At 39.7% G+C, this 18,844-nt stretch overlaps 1 protein-coding gene across 1 annotated transcript; it reads left to right on the forward strand.

Moving 5' to 3' along the window:
- Positions 1–1,658: 1,658 nt before the first annotated feature.
- Positions 1,659–16,897, forward strand: EULS3 (hydroxyproline-rich glycoprotein family protein). Its single transcript, XM_088702057.1, has 10 exons — positions 1,659–2,149; positions 2,760–2,882; positions 3,382–3,614; positions 3,885–3,933; positions 10,797–11,258; positions 11,864–11,986; positions 14,359–14,868; positions 15,460–15,582; positions 16,132–16,360; positions 16,634–16,897. Coding segments are annotated over exons 1-10 (2,292 nt in total). The 5' UTR covers positions 1,659–1,711; the 3' UTR covers positions 16,636–16,897.
- The last annotated feature ends 1,947 nt before the right edge of the window (positions 16,898–18,844 follow it).

Genomic DNA, 18,844 nt, shown 5'->3' on the forward strand with positions numbered 1-18,844 from the left:
AGATACTCCCTTCGACTTAATATGCAAAAGATGATCTCCCCGACTTAAAGTTTAGTTTTGAAATCGAAAAAAGAGACATTAGAAGTTACGTCTTGAAAAGTAAATACTATTTCTATTTCTTTTAATATGTGATTTGGGACAGATCATCATGTCCCTTGCTTTGTTGTTAAGCTTTCTCATCTTAAACCCAAATTAGATTCACTTAATGGGTATATGAATCAAAGATTTCCTTCCATCACAAGGGGATTGTGCTCATCACACTTTTGCAAGAGTTTTGTATCAATTATGCACCTAAAAAAGAGAGAGAAATTTTTTTCAAGAAAAAAAAAAAAAGGAGGGAAGAAAGAATTCACACCTAGAACTACACGAAACTACTGAAAATAATTCTACGACGAACTTCCTCTGCTTGTGTTCAATTGTTTTCTATCCCATATGTTTCCCTCATTTGAAGCAGCATCCTGCTTTCATGTCCTAAATAACCACGAATTTTGCCAAGATAAATGGATCAGTACCTGCCACCACCGCAGAGAAAACGACAAGGGCCACCTCACCATCCAACTGCAGGGATTTTGCTCTGATGCCGTGAAACCGACGGTATTCTACTGTCTAATGGAAAACAAAGGCATCGTTTTTTCTTAACTCTGAAGTACAACTTAAAAATTACTTGGCCGGTGCGTTGCAGTCTCGTGGGTCCCTCTGACTTGCACCGTGCATTGTGCAACGTGTAAAGGCATCGGGGACGGTGAGAGAGTACGAAAGACATGGCATCATCGTGCCCATATTTCAACAAATTAGGAAAAAAAATAATGAGCGGTTCAGCAAAGACGGAGTCACCGAAGTCAGTCAATAACCCAACCCCCAGTGCCGGGACCTCGAATCAACTCTAAAGAAAAACGTAGAGGCTTGGAGTCCCAACGACCCTCAAGAATTGGACCGGTCTTCTTATGCCATAAGGCCATCGTCCTTTTTGGTAATACGTCGCGCCTAGCATTGTAATATATATATATATATATTTATTTTAAATATTAAATTTCATATAAATACTTTTTAAAATTAATATTCATATTTATATTCAGATAAAATATTTGTTTTACGATTTTATTATTTATTTTATTTTTACATACGTACCTACATCCTCTGCAGTTAAAATAAAAAATTAACGATTTCGAATAGAAATACTTAAAATATTTTTAATATGTAGATATATGAAAAAAATATTTATAAGTTGATTATGAAGAAAAATAAAAAAATAATTTAAAAATTTTATTTTATTTTTAATTAAAATAAATATGATTTTTATTAATAGTGTTAAAATATTTGTAAAAAATAGTGTTTTAGGGATATAAAAATAAATATAAATTTGTAGAGGGACATAAACTTGAATTTTGGAAGGATATTAGTGTAAAAAACTCAAAAAAAAAAAGAGAGCAGAAGTAATTCAATAGGCGACCCACCCAACGCCCAACAATCTATAGTTCGCAAGCTGCTGCGAGCGCAATATCCATATGTAACGTCCACCTGTCAAGTTTGCAATCTCTACACCCGCTGGTGCCTATCCGGCCTCCCTCGCGGTCACAGCGCTCAGCGACGAAAACCGCGTCTCTGCCACGCTATATTTATTTATTTATTTTTCACGGTGGGGGTCGGGGAGTAAACACCCACACTATATAGTGCTCGGCGAGTGAACCGAGACACCTTGCACTAATCGACCATGGAGTTCCCCTTCGGTCACCACCACCACCACCACGGCCGCCGCGACGACGAGGAGGAGGGACAGCGCTATCCTCCTCCCGGCCAGCGCCCCTTCGACGCGCCGCCCCCTCCGCCCCCTTACTACGATCGCCCGGGCGGCGAGGGCTACGGCCGCCCCGCCTACCCTCCCCCGCCGACCCACCACGTGTCCCACGAGGTGGGCCACGGCTACCCTGGTGCCGGCTACGGAGAGGGAGGCTATTCCGGCCTCCAAAATCGCCCTCCCTACTCCTCCGGCGTCCACCACGTGGGCCACGAGAGCTGGGGCGGTGGGGCCGCGCCGGCGCCGCGGCAGGCCACGGTGAGGATCTTTACCAAGGCGGAGGAAAATTACTCCCTCTCGATCCGCGATGGGCAGGTGGTCCTTGCCCCGGCCAATCCGCGTGACGACTATCAGGCATGGATTCGACACGCACTCTTTGATTTTGATCTGTTTCTTTTCTCTGTAGATTTATGAATCTTGGTAAAAAAAAAAAAAAGATTTTTATCTTTCCTAACAAATAAAAATTGGAATTTTATCTTTCCTAGCAATACAAAATTGATTTTTTTTATCTTTTCTGTCAAATAAGATTTGTTAAAAAATGGATCTTTATCTTTTCTAGCAAATAAAAATCGTTTTCCCCCATCAGACGGGGTTCTGCGTTTCCTGGTTATTCTTACTGAGATTTTTACCCCCGGTGATTTTTCGAAATATGTTATTTTTTCTCTGTAATTTTGGTTTTTGTCCTTGTTCTTGTGTTCATTTCCCCTACTTTCTTTTGAGAATTTGATCCAGCGTTCAAAGTTCAATTCTAGGGTTTTTGTTTTCCTCTGTGTTTTCTGGTTCGTCAAGTTTAATTTCCATATTGATCTTTGCCAAGTTGCCGACTATCTCTTTTTCAGGCTGTGCAAAATTCTATTTTTCTTGCTCACCAGTTTTTGATTGCCTATTGAGATCGCAACTCTTATCCATCGGCTTCTAATGCTTCTCGCTCTGATCTTTTATTCCCATGGATTGTGGATTTTAGCACTGGATCAAAGACATGAGGTATGCCACCAAGGTGAAGGATGAGGAGGGTTTCCCAAGCTTTGCTCTTGTTAATAAAGTTACTGGCGAAGCTATAAAGCACTCCATTGGAGCAACCCATCAAGTAAGTGCAGCACAATCCAGATGCAGTTCTAGGCATTGCCTTGGGTTTCTTCTGGAAGACTGAAACTGATTTTCTATATCCTGTATTCTATTATACATTTCCACTGTCAGTTGATCTTCTTCTTATTTTGATCATTACTATCAGATTCTTAGGGTTAAAACGATAGCTTATATTGTAGATATATCTGGTATGGATGTGCATTGCATCTCGATGTTTAAATGTTTATGAATCACAAATTCACATTCTCTGTGTTGAAGTTGAAGAATCATGCGAAGCATATAGGAACGACTCTTCGAGGATGGATGATCCAATTTCTTCAATTATAATAGATGCAAGCTACATTTGTTATTCTTGTCTTGCTGTTTAATTAAACCATATTTACAGCTTCTTCTGTTGTGCCTTCTGTGACATTTCAAATGTCAATCAATTGCTGTTGTCATGGAGCTATTCGTCATGCTTCTTATTTTGCTCTCTCTCTCCTGCTTAATATTTCTTGCAGGTTCGGCTGATTCGGTACAATCCAGATTATCTTGATGAGTCGGTTCTGTGGACCGAAAGCGGGGACACCGGTGAGGGCTTCCGATGCATAAGGATGGTAAACAACATTGGTTTGAACTTCGATGCTTTTCATGGTGATGAGGACCATGGAGGGGTGCATGATGGAACTACTGTTGTGCTGTGGGAGTGGCTGAAGGGAAAGAATCAGAGGTGGAAGATTGTTCCCTATTGTGAGTCTTCAAAATGCCTTACCCTCTTGATAGACTCTGAAATGAAGAAATGCAAGATGCTAAATTCCCCTTGACTTTCACAATATGGGGCGCTTATTTATCATTCTTTGGTCGCTCTCAACTCAAGCTTCCATTGCTAAAGCAAGAGGGGACTAGTTCCTCTAATAGCATTAGAGACTTTTCCTTTATGTTCATGATGGAAGAGCACTTGCTTCTTGCTGTTTCACTGCAGCGACCTTTCTGAAACTTATACTTTTCTATCTTGTGAATGCAGGAGAAAGTGTGATGGAGATGCCATCAGTGGATGTTCATGTCCACCTATGGTGAGCTTTTACCATCAGTCCTACTTTGCAGAATAAGTTGTGCCTATGAGGTGCAGAGTGGAGGTTTGTGTGCCGGAGGTGTTGGCTTTTGCTAGTTGCTGTAACTTTATGCTTGATGTGCCTTGTGTGTCTGATGACATATGATGTCTTTCCCTTTTGCGCTGTGTTTGCTGGACTATGGTATGCTATATAATATGTAACACCTCTTCTCTTATTTCCTGTGTTTGTTGATCTGCTAAAGATATATTTTTGTATGTGTTATGTGATTTCAAGGCTTCACACTGGAAGCCGAAGTTCTGGATCTCGGGTAGGTGCCCCTGGTCTCTTAATTATAAAATTAAGATTGTTATGGATTATATGCAAATATGAAATTCTGACCAAAGACCAAATGAAAATAATAATAATAATAAACGGAGGGACATCATGTTGGGGCCGCTTGCTTGCATGATGGGGCCGCTTGTCATCAATGTTCCCATGTGATTCACATCTTGTGTGTATAATTATTTATCATATTCCTAATTCATTACTACGAGGAATATGACCTTTTTGGATTGGCTTCATTGCGTTTTCCTAATTCATGATAACATATCAAATGAGGAATCACATAGCTGTAAATGATGAGTACCAGAGAGTTGGCCATTCTCCTTATTCTAGTGAACTTGAATTTAAACTTATGCGCATGGTCTTTTTTGAAGAACCTAAGATTATGAGTTTATTATTATTATTATTATTATTATTTTGGGTGGAAAATAGAGATATCGCGGAGTAAACTAAGCCAAATTTTTAAATCAATTAGAAACAATATTTACATAAATAAAATATCAAATATCTGGAGAGCAAAAGAAGAACATACTAAATTTATGTGAAAAAATCTTCCAGTATAGAAGAAAAAAATTACGGAGCAAATTCGATCAATCCACTATAATAAATATAGAATTTACAATACTTAAATTTTTATTTAAAATTTAAATTCTTAATAAATTGGAAAATTTTCTATATCACCTTCTTAATAAATTGGAAAATTTTCTATATCACCTTCTTAAGAGTAATAATGATCTTACCCAAACCATCACGTGATAAACCACTACAACTCTCTATAGCATCCAATACAATTCTTAGATAAAAATCTAATTTATTAAATCTTTGTGTAAAAAACTACACCAAAGAAAGATAAAGAAGAAACCTATTTCAAATTCCTTTCTTCTTCTCTGTTCGGCGTGCAAATCTCGTCTGCAAGGTGCCCTCAGTCCCTTTGTGTCACAGCACCCCTTGGCTCTCTCTTTTTTCTCTGTTATGTGCCGCCGCTTGGTCTTCTCATGGTGCCACGGACCCATCTACGGTTTTGCCGGCCTTTTGCTTCAAAAAAAAAGGGCTGAAGCCCTAGTGGGCTATCTGGGCTCCCCAAAGTGGGCTGGACCCACTTACAGAAAAATTGCAGTAGATAGCTGGTAGGCCTTTATCGAATAAGGTCGGCATATGGGCAGTGCAGATCATCCTCTGCTGCAGGCTGCTGAAATTTGTGCCTAGGCACTGATAAATCGCATTCTTGATCCCCCTCCCCCAAATTGAACATAAAATAATGTTGGAAGATCATGATATCTGTTACCTCTTATTTTCATGTGTCGATGCTAACAATATAGATTTCTGTTTGGTGAGGTTTAGATGCTACCTGAAAAGCACTATCTGTCTTTGGTGGGTGACTAGTTTATACAACCAAAACCATGTAATCATGTATTACATAATATATTTCCATGGCCTTCATCTATTTAAGTTAAATTTTATATGATTTTACTACGGAAAAAAGGGGGTTGGTCAATTGTCACATAGTTGTTCATCATACACTGGTTGCACCAACAGCATCTTATAATCTATATGTGCTTTTTGAAGTACAACTTGTGGGATATATCCATCCATATTGAACTGCGGATGCATTAACGATGAAATTATTTCTGATTGAAACAAGGTTTACCCAATTATGTAAATTCAATGGTTCCAAAATAAATAAAAGAGATGAGTGGGGCTCCAATTAGATCTTAGTCTCAAATCAAAGGGAGCTATGTCTAAATTGGGAGATGCTGGAACTTGATTGCATCAAACTTTGATATGGAAATCTACTAAGCGATAACTTCCAAATTCAAAGACTCCATGGAATCTGTTCTAATGAACTGTGTTGGTAGGCGAAATCCCTCTATCATCTTTGCAGAAAGTACAGTCTTATAAGTTCGACAAAACCTTAGATTTTCATTTGACGGAGTTGCATATGCAAGGCCGATAAAATATCGAGGGTGCACAAATGAAAAGGATGTTATGTATTTCTTGGTAATTAACGATCTTGGACAACCCAAATGGTCATCGGTTTCATCTTTATATGATGCCTCTTCCTCTGGTCCCAACGGTACCGAGAACATTCTTGATTAAACGTGTTGCATCTTTCAAAATGTAGACAAGAACCACTGGAGGCTAAAGTGCTGACCTTTTCTATATTTTAGGTGAAATCAGATTAAAGGTGTTGCATCCGACGAATATTTTTATCCATGTCTCTATTTATCAAATAAAATAAATATGAAAATGAATATATTAGTATTAATATCCGTTCCGGTTTTTCAGCCCTACTGTTTTTGGATGGCTTAATAGCTAATCTATGGATAAGTTTTCCGCTATGTGAATTTTGAGAGACCAAAAGTTGCAGTGATCATAAAATCTGGCTTTTCAAAATAAGATATATTTTATCAAAATTATTTATCCTCAGTTTTAAGGATAATTAAGATACTCTTGGTAAGACTCTGCTTTTCACATCTCCCCTCACATCATCAACTCGCTCTTCTTGTTGGGGCGGCGTCAGGTGGATGAACCAGAACCATCAATGTAGCTCACCAACCTTTCTCTTTTCTTTTCTTCGTTTATCCTATTTCATTTATCTATCTGTTTATGTTTGCATGAGCTTTTGCGCCTTAGAAAGCAATCGGTGGATACTTTTCCCGTAAAACCCAATGTTGTTATCATCTTGCTGGCCGTTGAATCTACCATTTGACATTTGCCCTCTGAAATCAATGGGCCATTGGCGGCAAAATACTAAAGAAAAAGCAATACGTAGCGCAGATGTTTCCAAGGCAACGCAGATAAAAAAAATATAGGCGTTTATATAGAAAATTTAGGGCTTGATTTGAATTTAATTTCCTGCTGGATTTATAGATTAGGACGCCCATTTAAACATGGCTCATATCAACCCAACGTCTTATAATCTAAATTTCGAGAAAAGAAAAAAAAATCTCCACAGATCTTTTACTTGTTCCTGCAGTCTCAACAGGCCCACAGGTTGGGATTTAGGATGGACTTCAGCAGGACTTCAACAGGACTTCAGAAAATGTCCGGCTGGATCATCCAATAGCCTGCAGGAATATTCAAATAGGCCTTCATTGGCAATCTCTGAATTTGTTGGCAAAACCTATAAAGTAGGACAGCAATGAAGCCGCTTAAAACAAACCAATGCGTGAAATCACATGATAACAACAATTCAGTCAGGCCTGAAGCTTAGGCTGACATATGGTGATTGTTGATGTTTTTATCGCCTTTTTTTATAAACATTTTTATCGCCTTTAACAAGTTCTCCTAGAAGTTCCAAGGCCTTAATGGGCTTATAGAATATACTGAGGCCCCAGCTCGTGAAACCTCATGTAAATTCAATGGCCAAATTCATGGGCTTTTGCCTGCAGTCTAAACCTGCTGGAATGTAGATGGGGGTCGAATGGCTATTGGGCTTACATAATGAATCACGGTTGTTATTGGAGGTCCTGTGCTGGGATAGGCCGGAAACTTTATTCCTATCTTTTTAAGGACGTTGAATTAGCAAAGATAAAAAAATGGACGACAGCAAAACACCTCTTATAGCTTCTTGTCTTGTGTATTCTATGAAATCTTATATCAGTCAGGCATAAAAATTATGCTAGTTATTTGTCATGAGTAGTGTTGAGCAGCTTACGTACTATGAGACACATTCATATCACTTTTTTCATATACCAATATATGTTGGTATGAGAAGTGAGAAGAGAGAAATCAGAATTCGTAGGATGTTTCATCAGCCTTAAACCCAGCATGAAGCAACTTTACATAGGACTTGGTGTTAGACACTGGAACAACTTAGCCATTTGAGTACCGAATGTTTAATTTATTACCATAGCTTAAATTTGCGTCCACATGTGGGCCACCATGGCTAAAGTCCTCGGTTAGCACCCTTCTATCCTCAAACCATGTTCTAGAAGATGTTTATGTAGATGTTCACAAGGTACTACTGACTAAAATAACACACAAGAGGGATCTGCCCATGTTCATCTAATTGTTTGCAAAGCTGCATTTGAGCTCAGGTCAAGCTCAAAGTAGAGTTTGACAGCAGATATTCAGTCATGGCTGCGTTGCTAATTTTCAATTAAATTTACTTATCATTGGGTCACAACGTAAGTTTTCTCAATATTGTTTTTGCATTTCCTAAGCTTTCAAATTAGAGTACAGGTTAAGCCAAAATAATTTTTGAATTTGGCCATATCTTAATTGAAACAAGCTCAGGTCAAGATTGCTGCCCCGCCAGCAACCACCTACAACCATTAAGATGGAGTACTGTACTTGATAGAGAGACTTTTCTAATAGTTCTGTATCCCAATGTTCAGAGAATACTCCCTTCAACTTAATATGCAAAAGAGGCACCAAACCGGATTGTCACCGTCCAAATTTTAGTTTTGAAATCGAAAAAAGAGACATTAGAAGTTACCTCTTGAAAAGTAAATAGTATTTCTATTTCTTTTAATATGTGATTTGAGACAGATCACCATGTCCCTTGCTTTGTTGTTAACCTTTCTCATCTTAAACCCAAATTGGATTCACTTAATGGATGTATGAATCAAAGATTTCCTTCCATCACAAGGGGATGGTTGTGCTCATTATACTTTCGCAAAAGTTTTGTGACAATTATGCGCCAAAGAGAGAGAGAGAAAGAATTTTTCAGAAAAAAAGTAGGAAAAATTCTTTCCCTGCTAATAAGGGACAGAAAGAATTCACACCTAAAACTACAACTACTGAAAATAATTCTATGACGAACTTCTTTGCTTGTGTTCAATTGTTTTATATCCCATATGTTTCTTTCATTTGAAGAAGCATCCTGCTTTCATGTACTAAAGAACAACAAATTTTGCCAAGATAAATGGATCATTATCTGCCACCACACAGAAAACGACAAGGGCCACCTCACCATCCAACTGCAGGGATTTTACTCTGATGCCGTGAAACCGACGGTATTCTATTGAGTCTAATGGAAAACAAAGGCATCTTTTTTTTCTTAACTCCGAAGTACAACTAAAAAATTACTTTTTTTTTAAGTGCAAAATAGGAGGGGAGGGGGAGGGACCAGCCCACCCGCGTAGCAGCTCCATTACTGGGCCCCCCTTCCACCAGGGAATGTTCGATACAGGTCGCAGGTTTTCGCGTGCCTTCTCCGACCCGTGGGCTCACCCCACTGGGTTCACCGCTTCATGTGTGGGTACGTCACCCCAGCGCCACCTTGGTACAAGTGGAAGGAAAGCATAACCGCCAACAAGCCAGCCGGGCGTGGGGCATCCGGTCCCCTAATTTAATCGACGCCCGCGCGTTTCGAACCCGGGCAACTTGGGCGGAATTATCGCCCCCTTACTACCAGGCTACTACCTTGGTGGCACTAAAAAAAAAAAATTACGTAGCTGGTGTGTTGCAGTCTCGCCGGTCCCTCTGATTTGCACCGTGATTTGTGCAACGTGTAAAGCCATCGTGAACGGTGAGAGAGTACGAAAGACGTCATCATTGTGTCCATATTTCAACAAATTAGGAAAAAAAATAAGGAGCAGTTGCAGCGAAGACTGAGTCACCGAAGACGGTCACTAACCCAACCTCCGGTGCCGGCACTCGAATCAGCTCTAAAGAAAAACGTAAATGCTTGGAGCCCAACGACCCTCGTCAATTGGACCGGTCTTCTTATGCCATAAGGCCATCGTCCTTTTTTTCATCCTTTTTGATAATATGTCGGGCCTAGTATTGTGTGTATATATATATATATATATATATATATATAAAATTAAATTTTACATAAATATTTTTAAAATTAATACCATTGAAAGAAACCTTGCGAGCTACATGCATTTATTTTCAAAAATTACAGCGAAAGCATTTAAAAATTATACTATTTAATTTTAATGCATGCTAGAGATCAGATCTCTACAACAAAAATAAGAATCATGATTTAAATATTTATGTAAAGCATGAAACAATAATTGTATGTCTTAAATTTATATTCGATAAAATATTTATTTTGTTATTTTATTTTTATTTTTGTATATTTATCTATGTCATTGAAAAATTAACATTTTCAAATTAAAATAATTAAAATAATTTTAAATAATAGATGTAATATTTATAAGATGATCTAAAAAATATATATAATTTAATTTTAAAATTTTGTTTTATTTTAATTAAAATAAATATAGTTTTTATTAATAGTATTAGAAGAATTATATTAGAAATATTTATAAAAAACAGTATTTTATAAAAATATAAAAATAAATATAAATTCGAAGAGAGATATAAATTTGAATTTTGGGAGGATATTAATGCAAAAAAGCTGAAAAAAAAAAAACAGAAGTAATTCAGTAGGTCCCAGCGCTGAGGTCCGTTCTCTTCAAACCCTTGCATTCTCTACACCCGCTGGTAACAGCCGGCCTCCTTCGCGGTCACAGCGCTCAGCGACGAAAACTGCGTCTCTGCGACGCTATATTTATTTATTTATTTTTACGGTGGGGGTGGTTGTGGGGAGTAAACACCCACACCATATAGTGCTCGGCGAGTGAACCGAGACGCTCACCTTGCACTCATCGACCATGGAGTTCCCCTTCGGTCACCACCACCACCACCACCACGGTCGCCGCGACGACGAGGAGGAGGGACAGCGCTATCCTCCTCCCGGCAAGCGCCCCTTCGACGCGCCGCCCCCTCCGCCCCCCTACTACGATCGCCCGGGCGGCGATGGCTACGGCCACCCCGCCTACCCTCCCCCGCCGACCCACCACGTGTCCCACGAGGTGGGCCACGGCTACCCTGGTGCCGGCTACGGAGAGGGAGGCTATTCCGGCCTTTATAATCGTCCTCCCTACTCCTCCGGCGTCCACCACGTGGGCCACGAGAGTGGGGCCGCGTCGCCGCCGCGGCAGACCACGGTGAGGATCTTTACCAAGGCGGAGGAAAATTACTCCCTCTCAATCCGCGATGGGGAGGTGGTCCTTGCCCCGGCCAATCCGCGTGACGACTATCAGGCATGGATTCGACACGCACTCTTTGATTTTGATCTGTTTCTTTTCTCTGTAGATTTATGAATCTTGGTAAAAAAAAAAAAAAAATTATCTTTCCTAACAAATGAAAATTGGAATTTTATCTTTCCTAGCAATACAAAATTGATTTCTTTATCTTTTCTATCAAATAAGATTTGTTAAAAAATGGATCTTTATTTTTTCTAGCAAATAAAAATCGTTTTCCCCCATCAGACGGGGTTCTGCGTTTCCTGGTTATTCTTACTGAGATTTTTTTCCCTCGGTAATTTTTCGAAATATGTTATTTTTTCTCCGTATTTTGGTTTTTGTCCTCCTTCTTGTGTTCATTTCCCCTACTTTCTTTTGAGAATTTGATCCAGCGTTCGTAGTTCAATTCTAGGTTTTTTGGTTTCCTCTGTGTTTTCTGGTTGGTCAAGTTTAATTTCCATATTGATCTTTGCCAAGTTACCGACATCTCTTTTTCAGGCTGTGCAAAATTCTATATTTCTTGCTCACGAGTTTTTTATTGCCTATTGAGATCGCAACTCTTATCCATCGGCTTCTAATGCTTCCCACTCTGATCTTTGATTCCCATGGATTGTGGATTTTAGCACTGGATCAAAGACACAAGGTATGCCACCAAGGTGAAGGATGAGGAGGGTTTCCCAAGCTTTGCTCTTGTTAATAAAGTTACCGGCGAAGCCATAAAGCACTCCATTGGAGCAACCCATCAAGTAAGTCCAGCTCAATCCAGATGCAGTTCTAGGCATTGCCTTGGGTTTCTTCTGGAAGACTGAAACTGATTTTCTATATCCTGTATTCTAATATGCATTTCCACTGTCAGTTGATCTTCTTCTTATTCTGATCATTACTTGTCACGCTCGCCACGAGCCCAAAGCGTGACAGACGCCGCACGCTCGCAGACGGGTTGCACAGGCATGCAAGGCAGCTGATCGTATCAAAGCTATTACAAATGCTTAAAATTTATTTAAATATTTATATATATTTAAAATAATTTTACAAAGTTTCAAAGTAATATATGTTAACATAATTCAAGAATTTCAGCCAGTCTAACCAAAATTCTGATTTAAGCAAAATCTACCAAAATCTAGCGCATTCTCTAAATTTCGTGTGTTCAAGCTTCTGAATCTAAAAAAAAAGACAGACAAAATAGGATAATGAGCTACACTAGCCCAGTAAGGAACGTAATATTCTAGAGTTAGGCCAAAGCATATCAGATATTAAATCAAAGCACAGAATAATGACTAAAAATTTAGTCACAAATAAGCATATTTTTTTTTCAAAATTTGTTATTATTTTCACAAAGTAACGACGGAATATTAGACTTCCAACATTAATAGGCTACGGCCACGTAATCCAGTGGCATGGATTGCACAAGTGCCGAAAACCACTATTATTAATCATCGGTGGCAACGGTGTCCAAAAATTACTATTCTAATCACCAGTGGCAATGGTGTCGAAACTAGTCTCTCATCTATATAAGTCGTCAGGGTCAACGAATAATCTCCATTGGTGGGGCTATAACATAACCATACTGGGAATACATATATACAAAATAGATAACTTGCCCGATCAAATTTTACATATTTAATAACATGTAACAAAATTTTCAAATGGTATTTAATATGCTTGCCCAATTTTACAAAGTACAAAACATATCTCAAAATTTAATTTACTGATAATTAATTTATTAAATAATTTAGAAAACACATTTTAAAGTATTAAGTTACTTATCTTTTTTTCGCTTAAATTTAACTTCACACACAAATGGGCCTGGTGCACCTATTTAAATATTATTAAAATATAATTAATTTTTTTATTAATTTCCGAGCTAAATAAAAGTAAAAATACTCCAATAAGATTCTACACGGCTGAACTGAGCCAAAGTTGGGCCAACAATAGATATAACCCAAATAGGGCCCCCCAAGTTGGCCTACAGAAGGTACGACCTAATTGGGCCTAACATGGCTGTATTGGGCCAAGTTAAGCCTGCAATAATCATAGCCCAAGCTTGGCCCGTCTCTTTTTTTTTTTTTTCCTTTTCTTTCTCTTTTCTTTGTCTTCTTTTTCTTTTCTTTCTCTTTTCATTTCTTCTCCTTTTCATTTCTTCTTCTTCTTTTCTTTTCTTTTCTCTTCGTCTTCTTTCTTCTTTTCTTTTCTTCTTCTTTCTTCTTTTCTTTTCTTTTCTTCTTCTTCCTCTTTTCTTTCCTTTTCTTCTTGCCGAACCTTCCTTTCCTCTCTTCTCTTCTTCCTCTCACCTTCCCCCTCCTCCCGTGAACGCAAGGGGAGGAAGATCCTAAGCCGGGGTGCACGGGAGAGGAACCCACGGCGGAGAGGGAGCTCGGGAGGGGAACAGCCCGAGGCCGGCGGTGCCGGCGGCCAGCCAGCGGTGCCTGCGGCGCCCGCGTCTCGGCCTCTTTCTTCTCCTCTTTCCCGCGAACACTAGAAAGCGGTCCCTCGCCGGATTGCTCGGGAGGGCCAGGCCGAGATCGGCGGCCCCCGCGGCGGCCGGCCATCACCTTCTTCCCGCGGAGGAGACACGTGCACGGGTGAGTCCCCCCCTTCTCGCTCTCTCTGTTGTCCCGAGTAAATCTGGAGGAAGAAAAGCACGGGAGAAAGAAACGAGGGGGTCGGGAGGCTCACTTAGTTCCGGGGAGGAGGCACGAGCACCTTCTCCGGCGACACAGACCTCCGTTCGGGCCCAGTAGTCACATTACTATCAGATTCTTAGAGATAAAACGATAGCTTATATTGTAATATATCTGGTATGGATGTGCATTGCCTCCCGATGTTTAAATGTTTATGAATCACAAATTCACATTCTCTGTGTTGAAGTTGAAGAATCTTGCGAAGCATATAGGAACGACTCTTCGAGGATGGATGATCCAATTTGCTCAATTATAATAGATGCAAGCTACATTTGTTATTCTAGTCTTGCTGTTTAATCAAACCATATTTACAGCTTCTTCTGCTGTGCCTTCTGTGACATTTCAAATGTCAGTCAATTTCTGTTGTCATGGAGTTTTTCGTCATGCTTCTTATTTTGCTTTCTTTCTCTCTCTCTCCTGCTTAATATTTCTTGCAGGTTCGGCTGATTCGGTACAATCCACATTATCTTGATGAGTCGGTTCTGTGGACCGAGAGCAGGGACACCGGCGAGGGCTTCCGATGCATAAGGATGGTAAACAACATTCGCTTGAACTTTGATGCTTTTCATGGTGATGAGGACCATGGAGGGGTGCATGATGGAACCACTGTTGTCCTGTGGGAGTGGCTGAAGGGAAACAATCAGAGGTGGAAAATTGTTCCCTATTGTGAGTTCGGCCGCCCCGCCTACCCTCCCCCGCCGACCCACCATGTGTCCCACGAGGTGGGCCACGGCTACCCTGGTGCCGGCTACGGAGAGGGAGGCTATTCCGTCCTTTATAATCAACCTCCCTACTCCTCCGGCGTCGAGAGCTGGGGCGGTGGGGCTGCGCCTCTGCCGCGGCAGACCACGGTGAGGATCTTTACCATGGCGGAGGAAAATTACTCCCTCTCGATCCGCGATGGGCAGGTGGTCCTTGCCCGGGCCAATCCGCATGATGACTATCAGGCATGGATTCGACACGCACTCTTTGATTTTGATCTGTTTCTTTTCTCTGTAGATGTATGCATTTTGGTTAAAAAAAAAGATTTTTATGTTTCCTAACAAATAAAAATTGGAATTTTATCTTTCCTAGCAATAAAAAATTGATTTTTTTATCTCTTCTATCAAATAAGATTTGTTAAAAATTGGATCTTTCTCTTTTCTAGCAAATAAAAATCGTTTTTCCCCATCAGACGGGGTTCTGCGTTTCCTGGTTATTCTTACTGAGATTTTTTTCCTCGGTAATTTTTCAAAATATGTTACTTTTTCTCTGTATTTTGGTTTTTGTCCTTGTTCTTGTGTTTATTTTCCCTACTTTCTTTTGAGAATTTGATCCAGCATTCGAAGTTCAATTCTAGGGTTTTTGGTTTCCTCTGTGTTTTCTGGTTCGTCAAGTTTAATTTCCATATTGATCTTTGCCAAGTTACCGAGATATCTTTTTCAGGCTGTGCAAAATTCTATTTTTCTTGCTCATGGGTTTTTGATTGCCTATTGAGATCGCAACTCTTATCATGCTTCTCACTCTGATCTTTTATTCCCATGGATTGTGGATTTTAGCACTGGATCAAAGACATGAGGTTTGCCGCCAAGGTGAGGGATGAGGAGGGTTTCCCAAGCTTTGCTCTTGTTAATAAAGTTACTGGCGAAGCTATAAAGCACTCCATTGGAGCAACCCATCAAGTAAGTCCAGCTCAATCCAGATGCAGTTCTAGGCATTGCCTTGGGTTTCTTCTGGAAGACCGAAACTGATTTTCTATATCCTGTATTCTAATATACATTTCCACTGTCAGTCGATCTTCTTCTTATTCTGATCATTACTATCAGATTCTTAGAGTTAAAATGATAGCTTATATTGTAGATATATCTGGTATGGATGTGCATTGCATCTCGATGTTTAAATGTTTATGAATCACAAATTCACATTCTCTGTGTTGAAGTTGAAGAATCATGTGAAGCATATAGGAACAACCCTTCGAGGATGGATGATCCAATTTCCTCAATTATAATAGATGCAAGCTACATTTGTTATTCTAGTCTTGCTGTTTAATTAAACCATATTTACAGCTTCTTCTGTTTTGCCTTCTGTGACATTTCAAATGTCAATCAATTTCTGTTGTCATGGAGTTATTCGTCATGCTTCTTATTTTGCTCTCTCTCTCTCTCTCTCTCTCTCTCTCTCTCTCTCTCTCTCTCTCTCTCTCTCTCTCTCCTGCTTAATATTTCTTGCAGGTTCGGCTGATTCGGTACAATCCAGATTATCTTGATGAGTCGGTTCTGTGGACCGAGAGCAGGGACACCGGCAAGGGCTTCCGATGCATAAGGATGGTAAACAACATTGGCTTGAACTTTGATGCTTTTCATGGTGATGAGGACCATGGAGGGGTGCATGATGGAACCACTGTTGTCCTGTGGAAGTGGCTGAAGGGAAAGAATCAGAGGTGGAAGATTGTTCCCTATTGTGAGTCTTCAAAATGCCTTACCCTCTTGATAGACTCTGAAATGAAGAAATGCAAGATGCTAAATTCCCCTTTACTTTCACAATATGGGGCGCTTATTTATGATTTTTGGTCGCTCTCAACTCAAGCTTCCATTACTAAAGCGAAAGGGGACTAGTTCCTCAGATAGCATTAGAGACTTTTCCTTTATGTTCATGATGGAAGAGCACTTGCTTCTTGCTGTTTCGCTGCAGTGGCCTTTCTGAAACTCATACTTTTCTATCTTGTGCATGCAGGAGAAAGTGTGATGGAGATGCCGTCAGTGGATGTTCATCTCCACCTATGGCGAGCTTTTACTATCAGTCCTACTTTGCAGAATAAGTTGTGCCTATGAAGGTGCAGAGTGGAGGTTTGTGTGCCGGAGGTGCTGGCTTTTACTAGTTACTGTAACTTTATGCTTGATGTGCCTTGTGTGTCTGATGACATATGATGTCTTTCCCTTTTGCGCTGTGTTTTCTGGACTATGCTGTCCTATATAATATGTTACACCTCTTCTCTTATTTCCTGTGTTTGTTGATCTGCTGAAGATATATTTTTGTCTGTGTTATGTGATTTCAAGGCTTCACACTGGAAGCCCAAGTTCTGGATCTCGAGTAGGTGCCCCTGCTCTTTTAATTATAAAACTAAGATTGTTATGGATTATATGCAAATATGAAATCTGACCAAAGACCAGATGAAAATAATAATAATGATAAATGGAGGGACATCATGATGTGGCCGCTTGCTTCCATGATGGGGCCGCTTGTCATCAATTTTCTCATGTGATTCACATCTTGTGTGTATAATTATTTATCATATTCCTAATTCATTACTACTAGGAGTATGACCTCCTTTTTGGATTGGCTTGATTGCGTTTTCCTAATTCATAATAACATATCAAAGAGTTGGCCATTCTCCTTATTCTAGTGAATTCGAATTTAAACTTATTAGTATGGTTTTTGTGGGAACATAAGATTATGCGCATGGTTGAGGTATGAGTTTTTTTTAATTATTATTTTGGGTGGAAAAATTGCAGTAGATAGCTGGTAGGCCTTTGTTGAATGAGGTGGGCATTTGGGCAGTGCAGAACATCCTCTGCTGCAGGGCGGTGAAATTTGTGCTTAGGCACTGATAAATCGCATTCTTGATCCCCCTCTCCCAAATTGAACATAAAATAATGTTGGAAGATCATGATATCTGTTACCTCTTATTTTCATGTGTAGTGGATGCTAACAATATAGATTTCTGTTTGGTGAGGTTTAGATGCTACCTGAAAAGCACTATCTGTCTTTGGTGGGTGACTAGTTTATACAACCAAAACCAAAACCATGTAATCATGTATTAGGTCATATGTTTCCATGGCCTTCATCTATTTAAGTTATATTTTTTATGATTTTACTACGACGAAAAAAAGGGATTGGTCAATTGTTGCATAGTTGTTCATCAGAGACTGGTTTCACTGACAGCATATTATAATGTGTATGTGCCTTTTGAACTGTAACCCATGGGATATATCTATTTATATTGAACTGCGGATGCATCAATGATAAAATCATTCCTGCTTGAACCCAGGTTTATCCAATAGAGATAAATTGATAGAGGTCGCCAAGAAAATCTAATAGCAGCATATAACTCTTCAGCTGTTAATTCAACACTTCCAAAATAAATGAAAGAGATGAGTGGTTCCAATTAGATCTTGGTAGATGCTGGAACTTGATTGCACCAAACTTTGATTTGGAAATCTACTAAGCGGTAACTTCCAAATTCAAAGAATCCATGGAATCTGTTCTAATGAACTGTGTTGGTAAGTGAAATCCCTCTACCAACTTTGCAGAAACTATGTTGGTAGGTGAAATTCCTCTATCAACTTTGTAGAAAGAACAGTCCTATAAGTTCGGCAAAACTTAGATTTTCATTTGACGGAGTTGCATATGCAAGGCCGATAAAATATCGAGTGCGCAGCGCAAATGAAAAGCACGTTATGTATTTCTTGGTAATTAACGATCTTGGACAGCCCAAATGGGCATCGGTTTCATCTTTATAACTCCTCTTCCTGTGGTCCCAACGGTACTGAGAACATTCCTGATTAAACGTGTTGCATCCTTCAAAATCTAGGCAAGAACCACTGGAGGCTAAAGTGCTGACCTTTTCTATACTTTAGGTGAAATCAGATTATAGAAGGCTCTCCCATGTGTGACTCACATGGCTGGACCTTGTAAATTTTGAAATGCTTGTGGCTGGGAGATAGGGCATTTTGTAGCTTGTGGGGCCTCTCACCTCCATCAATGTTAGATTGCATATTCTGAGCCAAAGTTATTTTGATGCTGCTGATCTGGCTGCAAGTAATTTTCTTCTGTTGTTCCAAGTGCGAAACAAAAATATCTTGTGGAGGTAACGAAAGTGATAGGAAATTGCATGGTTCCTCACCAAGGGGCAAATAGCTTGTATGCAGTTGCAGAGGTGAGGTG

The sequence above is a fragment of the Phoenix dactylifera genome, chromosome 8 (genome assembly GCF_051530095.1).
Source record: "Phoenix dactylifera cultivar Ajwa chromosome 8, Ajwa_hap1_PhDact_Kaust_v1.1, whole genome shotgun sequence".
Classification (NCBI taxonomy): domain Eukaryota; kingdom Viridiplantae; phylum Streptophyta; class Magnoliopsida; order Arecales; family Arecaceae; genus Phoenix; species Phoenix dactylifera.

Coding starts and splice junctions, on each gene's coding strand:
- EULS3 (XM_088702057.1), top strand. CDS start 1,712: ATGGAGTTCCCCTTCGGTCACCACCACCACCACCACGGCCGCCGCGAC. Junction 2,883..3,381: donor CCATTGGAGCAACCCATCAA/GTAAGTGCAGCA, acceptor TATTTCTTGCAG/GTTCGGCTGATTCGGTACAA. Junction 11,259..11,863: donor ATCCGCGTGACGACTATCAG/GCATGGATTCGA, acceptor TGTGGATTTTAG/CACTGGATCAAAGACACAAG.